The sequence below is a fragment of the Pararge aegeria genome, chromosome 8 (assembly GCF_905163445.1).
Source record: "Pararge aegeria chromosome 8, ilParAegt1.1, whole genome shotgun sequence".
In the NCBI taxonomy this organism is placed as follows: domain Eukaryota; kingdom Metazoa; phylum Arthropoda; class Insecta; order Lepidoptera; family Nymphalidae; genus Pararge; species Pararge aegeria.
The window spans coordinates 11,060,484-11,067,769 of NC_053187.1; the positions used below are offsets into that span (position 1 = coordinate 11,060,484).

The 7,286-nt window shown below is 37.4% G+C and overlaps 1 protein-coding gene across 1 annotated transcript; it reads right to left on the minus strand.

Moving 5' to 3' along the window:
* Positions 1-919: 919 nt before the first annotated feature.
* On the minus strand, positions 920-6,913 carry LOC120626014. The gene is made up of 3 exons (XM_039893293.1): positions 6,809-6,913; positions 6,276-6,753; positions 920-1,114 (listed from the first exon to the last, which is right to left on the minus strand). Exons 1-3 carry the CDS (start codon positions 6,911-6,913, stop codon positions 1,053-1,055), a joined length of 645 nt encoding a protein of 214 aa, XP_039749227.1. The 3' UTR covers positions 920-1,052.
* Between the last annotated feature and the right edge of the window lie 373 nt (positions 6,914-7,286).

The following is a 7,286-nucleotide window of genomic DNA, read 5'->3' on the forward strand; positions in this document are numbered from 1 at the left end:
CAATGCCAAGAATAGCAAAAACGATATAGTGCTACTTTGTCCGTTTGGCTCAACTCAAAATTTTGAATCATCATAGATAATACTGGTTTATCTTAAATAGAATTTTAAAAAAAACATTATTTGAAATCGAAAACTTATTATATATTCAGTATATACCTACATAGGACTGGTCTCCATACAAAAGTACGAGACGGCTTGATTTCTAGCAATTAAGGTGACTGCGAGCAGCCAAAACAATCGATCGCTCTCAATGGCGGCTGTCTCGATTAAGGTTGCCACCCTGTTTTTAATTAAATAAAGTTTATTTGGTTCACAGTTAAAATAAGTTAGGACCTCATTTTTTCCTACTCTTCTTTCTTGCCCTTAAGCAACTTTATTTGGGATCGGCACAACTTAAAGACAGAAAATTTGTTGTACATTTATTACGTGGAAATAAACAGTATCTACCCACGGCACGTGAACCAAATCGCTGAGAACAGCTGGTAAATAATAACTTCTTTCACCAATTTAATTGCTCTGATAAATTATAAAGCACGTTTGTCCCAATAAAGTACTTGCCTACAATATTAAATTTTTAGGGTTGGCAACCTTACTCACGACACGCACCGCGCACACACTACATAAGATTTTACACATATTATATAGGTACATATAAATGTAAGTCTTGTCTTTTTTTTAAATCAACGATCGATGATGAACGATTTTTTTCACATCATTTATTAAACTTTTAGTTGATTAAGAACTTGCTGCTTATATCATTATAGACCTAACAAAGGACAGGATATAATTTTTTTGACTACAATATTAAATTACAGTCAGTACAATGCTAGTCAATTTTATTGGGAACAACTCAAGAGCAGTGCAGAAGCGACTGCATTTTCCTGAAGGACACAAACAAAATATTAACGCTACAATAATCCTGTATAGAACTATAACCATTCAGTGAAAGTGAAGTAATTGGACTTAAGTTTTCTCTATTCAAATCGCGAATTGTCCAAAATCTCTGTTTTCCATTTATCGCAGATCACTCATTTTAGAGTTCTCGTTCTATTTCAACCAATCTGAAAATGCTTTAAAGTAGCCAATATAAAACCTTGTAAAGTCCTCTTCCAGCCTGTAAAAGGAAAAAAAAACAAATTAAAAATGTATAAGGTTGTCAACGCTAATGTTTATAATATTAAATAAGTATCTTTTATGGGGCAGTCATTTATTAATCAACATTGCTTCAATTTCATTATTTTGGTATAGCTGTGAACCAAAGATACTCGTAGTATATAAATACAGCGCTGCACCGCATCAACTTTTATTTTTATAAAACCTGTTCTTATGCCGCGTTAAAATAAAATTGATGATAAATATCTAGCAAATTAACTTTTAGAAATGCTTCTTGATACACTTAATCTGCGTATAATGCCTACGTCCTTGCTTCATATGATAAGAAAACGTTATAATTATAAAATGACAAGTTAATGTATTTTTTTATCTTGTAATTTGACGATTCACATAGCATATAAGACATCTGAAATCAAAGATGTACAGTTTGTTCATTTATGTATTATCCATTAATGGATTTTATTTTTTAGGGTTCCGTTAACGGTTTGGTAAAACTAACTGTTTAGTGAGACTTTTATCACTTAAAATGAATACAAATGCATTATTTTATTCAGCAACTACTTATACGTTTCCTTTCAAAGGTACGGAATCTTCAGTGGATGAAGAATCTGACTCGCACTTGCTGGTTATATATTTTTATCAATGCGATCGAAAAAATCGCCTCTCTGGAAAGTTATTACGATTAGCTATATGTGACTAGACGTGTAGATAGAGTCCCTTGGAATGTAAATCTTAGGTTCTAATTTAAAAAAAAAAAATTACCACTGTGTTTCGCCAAAAAGAAAACCTTTTGGTCTATACCCACCCACCTACTTTCTTTGACATAATACTATTCTAATTACGTAGCTTTTGCTGTATTCTACATTTGTTGGAATTTATAGGTGCACATTCGGGAAGAAAACAGTACATGAAAGTAAAACTAAAAATAACCAAGAGGAAGAAAAATCTTAACGCTTACGATCAATTCAGTGGGAACATTTATGCTTTAAATATATTACGCAGTATTTCAGACGCTTAAATTACACCAGGAAACCTTGAGTTGTTGGATTAAGGTTTGTTCCAAATGGTGCGTTTTCGAATCAGAAAGATACGAAGTTTTATAAAGCCCCGATCTCTATATGCATGGTAAGGAAATATAAAATAAAAAATACAGTGTCCAGGGTACAGCATTGCGAATGTTCTCTTAAAAAGGTCATCCCTATCTGTGCTGCTCAATTATGCCCCACGTGGAATACGCAATTCTTTCTATATAATAATATCTTTCAATCTTAATTCTTTAGACAGAAGCCATATTTACTCCTAATCGGAACTATTTTATTCCATTAAACGACTACATACTGGTGCACATTCTGCTGATATCAACCACAATTGGTTAGATTTTGTTGTTTTAAAGAAAATAAAAAGAAAGATGATCTCAATAATTGTAGTGTGACAAAACACTGCATTACTTTTTAGACTACTACGTCTATGACTTGTGTCCATTTGAAGTTCATTAAAAAAGATAAAATGGATTCATTGAAACCTAGTTTTTAATACGCAATACTTACTTAGGTACTTACGACAGTTCCAAAGAATACCTAATTAGACATTTCTGCATGCAGTGATCCAATTTTAAGATAACCCAAATGGGTTATCATAAAATTATATAATTATAATTTTACATCATGACAGTGCTCGACAATTTTGAAACAAAAGATAAAAGGTGAGTAAATAATAGATAGGTTACCGCTGAATTTGGGTGAATAGAGCTTTCCAATATCAATATTCTGATTGTTGCCTCATATTTAATAATCATAACTACATCATGCTTCCACTAGATAGTGTGCAGAAACAAATATCTTTAAAAGAAAGATTTGGTTCTTTTCCACACCACCTATGAGGTAAGAACCAAAGGTGCGCTTTTTTTATAGAGGTATCCCCAATAGGCCTACTCCTCTTGAATGCAGAATGTTCTATACTTTCGGCAGGAATTGAGGCTAGTAATGAAATAAAAAATCGGATATGGTCAAAATCGAGGGAACGTACCTATGTAGATTATTAGGTAATGTGTCAGGAATTGTGTCACCCAGTATGGAGGCGGTTCGTTTGCACGTTGATTACGTCGGCTCGGGCTGGCAGACAGAGAGTCGGCATTCGATGCCTACACACTGGTACCTATATCTTTTCCAGCGACCAAGGTCAAACCTTTGGGTACTTCGTTATTTCTCTCTACATTATCTTTACTGCCTTCTATGTTAATCATAGCTTTGTAAGTCTTTCGTCTTTGATAGTCCCATAGCGTGTTATTAACGGTTTTTAATAACTGCTTATCATAACATCCAGAACAGACGTAATCAATAACATGTAAGTTATTTTGCGAACTACAAAAAGCATTGAATGCAATAATTCAGGTCGCACACAATTCAGCTAATTAGTTTTCCCGCCTTCCTCTTAATATAGCAAAGGCTACTTACGCGGTAGTATTATTGGGAACGCGACATGGCACTTACAAAGACAGACAGACTAACTATCCAACATTCCTTTTACATTTCACACATTACAAAATACATATCTACAGGTAAATTAACAAATACTAGTATTTTCCAAGTTTTAATTTAACGTTTAAAAAACGGTTGTCCATAGTTGCTTAAAAGTAATGTACTGAATTAGTAATTTCTATAAAGCACTCCTTTAGTCCAAAAATTTTATCCCAATCAGCAAAAGGTTTTGTGGTGGCAGCCACGCACCTTTCAGCACAATCGATAACATTTTGGATTAAACACTTACATGCATCCACATTCATAAATTTCTCATCCATCCAACTAATATCTGTAGTATTACTTTTACGCGGCTATGAATATGAATATCTAAAAATAGGAATGCATAATCAACTTAACTAAAGTTATCGGTATACACATAAAATTCTTTATGTAAACTTTAATTGTTAACAAAATCATAATGTACTTCTTTATAAAACAATAATAATTATTATTATAAAAGATTCCACAATAGGTATAGTATACAATATGGACAAACAAGTCGGGCTGGAGAGCGATATCTGCACTGAGGCCTGTCATTCGGTACGGATGACCTATCAAAAGAACTCGTGAATACAAACTGCATTATCGACATTGATAAGTATTCTAAAAATAATGAACATTTACTCATGTATCTTCGTCCCGCATTTCATATATATAACTTGTATATATCCATTTATACATATAGGTATCCATTCATCGTGACCAAAATTACAAAGTAATTTTGTAAAACTATAGCATAAGCTATGATGCTAGGAATAGGCCGGAGACAAAAATTAAATACACCGATTATCTCCTGACAAGAGATGTGAAAATCCTCCTGAAATTTTTGTGTCCACCTGCCTAAGCACAACAGCGAATAAAGAAGTGATATTGATTAAGAATACTCTAGTGCATTATTAAGCGTAACTAATATTATTTGAATAAAAATGTCTCCTGCTTATGCTAGCAGTGCTGATGAGTGATGAGAAAGAAGGCTTAATTTATTTATGAGTATTCTTGTCTTCTAAGACTTTGCTTAAAAATAGTACGAGTGAAAATTACTATTTGTATCAGATATATCTACGTACGAAGGAGTCTAAGGCCTACACAATTATAGACTAAATGAGTGGTTTTTCCAATATCTATTCCAATTCTTGTTTAAACTTTCCTCACCAGGGAGAAGTACCAAATGCTCTTAAGGCGAACACATACAGCTCCAAACAGCGTCGTTTCATGATGATGACCATCACTCTGACAAGAGTTTACTAAATGCCATACTTGGTATTTTTCTAATAAGTACTAGTTTGTAATTATCTTTACCTTTTCTATTGTTAGGCATTCAAATTTACATATCTTCCAAATATTTTAAATTAATTTTCGATTTTATTTCCGCAAGGCATTCAGCTGACTATGCCAACATGACAAATGATAATCTTGTGTTCCTTCTGTTTCTTGTTTTTTGGGTTCATAACATTTAACCTTTTTTCAAGTGATTTACATAACATAATTCTTTCGATAATTAACCTTCCTGAAATTGTGCTTTTTAACTACTTAAGCTTTTTTTTTTAATTACGTTAAAATTTAATATAAATTTGGGCCACTGGAAGTTATAGTTCAGATTGAAAGTTTACAGACTTTTAATATAATTGTTAAAGTTAAAGGGGTAGAGGTTATTTTTTCTGACCAAAATTTTACACCGCATTATAGAAAAAATGTCACAAATTTACTCATTAAAATGCTTCGCGATAATTCAGTCATGTACCCAAATGGCGTTTTTACGCCACAGCTATTAGTTGTTAATTATAAATTGTATAACAGCTGTCTAATTAGTGGATCTATTCGCAAGTCGTCAGCGACGTTAAAGCATCGTTATGGTTATCAACAGCGGTCGAAGCCCCTAATGTTTTACTAGACTAGAACACTTATTTACTTACTCTTAGATAACCTTAATACTAGTTTTTTTTACGTTGATTGCATTAATTTGATCTTTACTTCTTCAATATCAAAATTAAACATAAAATCTAGTTAGTAATCGCATGAAGCTATTTTTAGATGAAGAGAATTAGGTACAAGAATCCGTTGAATTATGTTAAATCTGTTCAGTAAACTCTCTCATATCAATATTCTATAGTTGTTCTAGGCGACCGCGATAGAAATCTTAAGTACAGACAATGGCGACCTACCTAAGACATGTCCGATTCGAAACGATCTTTTGCTAATTAAAATTGGCAGTGCGTAAGGCGATCATGGAGTGCCTTACCCACTTATAAGCTGCACACGTGCCTGTCAATGAACCTTGTAGACCATGTTGTGCGAATAAACTATTCGCACGTGTAGTCCAACAACTTCCTGGCGCGAGCCTTTCAGCCGCCATCGCTTGTTGCTACACCGCACCGCCCGGTATTGGTACCTACTGTTCTAAACTTTTAATGATACTTGCCGGTCATCAATTGAAATGCACAATGAAGCACTCAGAGCAGATAGAGCTGTCGCTACGCAAGCAATCTTTATTACCTTCTTAAACCGAGACACTTACTAATTAATACATAGGTATATCTATCTATATATTCTAAGGGGCATCGAACTTGGCTCTATTAGAGTGGTAATGCGAATTGAAATGAACTAAATCATAGAAAGACTGCGATTTTTTTTCATTGTACTAACGGGCAAACACGAGGACATTTTCGGTGCGGGCAAGGAAGTCATCCTGCTCCGTGTGAGTGACGAAGGTGCGCGAGAGTGCCGGCGCGTCGGCCTGCACGCCCGCCAGCGGCGGTCGGCGCTCGAAGCGCTCCATGAGATCTGCCGGCACTCGCGGCAGCTGCCGGCCGGTGGTGTTGGGCGCCTGAGCGAAGCCGAGCTTAGCCAGCAAGCTCTCGCGGATCACCCGCAGGCTGTGCTCGCGCGCGTTCTCGTAGGAGCGGCAGGAGGCACAGACGACGTGCGCCGGCGGGGGTTCCTGCGGGCAGGGTAGGTCGGCGGCGACGGCCGCCAGCCACGCGGCGAGCAGCAGCAGGCTCGCGGGCCTGGCCCGCGGCCCGCGCGACGCGCCCAGCGCACGCGTGGTGCGGCAGAGCGGGGAGGCGGCGCGGGCGGCTAGGCGGACAGCGGGCGAGGTGCAACCGCGGCGGCGCGTGCGACACTGCGCCCCGCGCACGCCGCCGAGCCCGCCCCACGCGCGGCGCGGCGTGACTCACTGCCACCACCACCGCGCGCGCCGCTCGCGTTGCTCGGCACACGCCTCGCCAAGACCTATGCCAGCTAGGCGACACTTGCCGGAAAACTGGAAAATACGCGCCCATCTATTCGCGCAGCGTCGCCGCCCGACTCCCGCCCGCCCTTATCTGTTGCCAAGCGCGATGCACATATAAAGAGCTGAGTGCTGCTATCTGAACTTGAAAGGTTGCAAATTTAAATTCAAAAGTCATTTATTTCAAGTAGGCTAAACTATAAGCACTTTAGAAATGTCAAGTCTGTCTGTTTGTAGTGACTCGGCCACTGGTTCGGAACGCAGATTCTACAGAGAAGAAGCTGGCAAGAAACACAGCAGTTGCTCTTTTTCAACAACACAATTTTTACACTGTGTTTTATTCTGTCCGGCGAGCGATGAAACCAGAGAGGCTTCCAAGCAAGCCTGTCATTAAGAAATTCATCAATTATATTACAACCTCGCTG

Excerpts from the sequence above, each read along its gene's own strand:
- LOC120626014 (XM_039893293.1), bottom strand. The coding sequence starts at position 6,913 with ATGGGCGCGTATTTTCCAGTTTTCCGGCAAGTGTCGCCTAGCTGGCAT. Across the intron at positions 6,754-6,808 it reads CGCGCGCGGTGGTGGTGGCA|TGTCGCACGCGCCGCCGCGG; the intron begins GTGAGTCACGCC and ends CGCGGGGCGCAG. Across the intron at positions 1,115-6,275 it reads AAATGTCCTCGTGTTTGCCC|GCTGGAAGAGGACTTTACAA; the intron begins GTTAGTACAATG and ends TTCCTTTTACAG.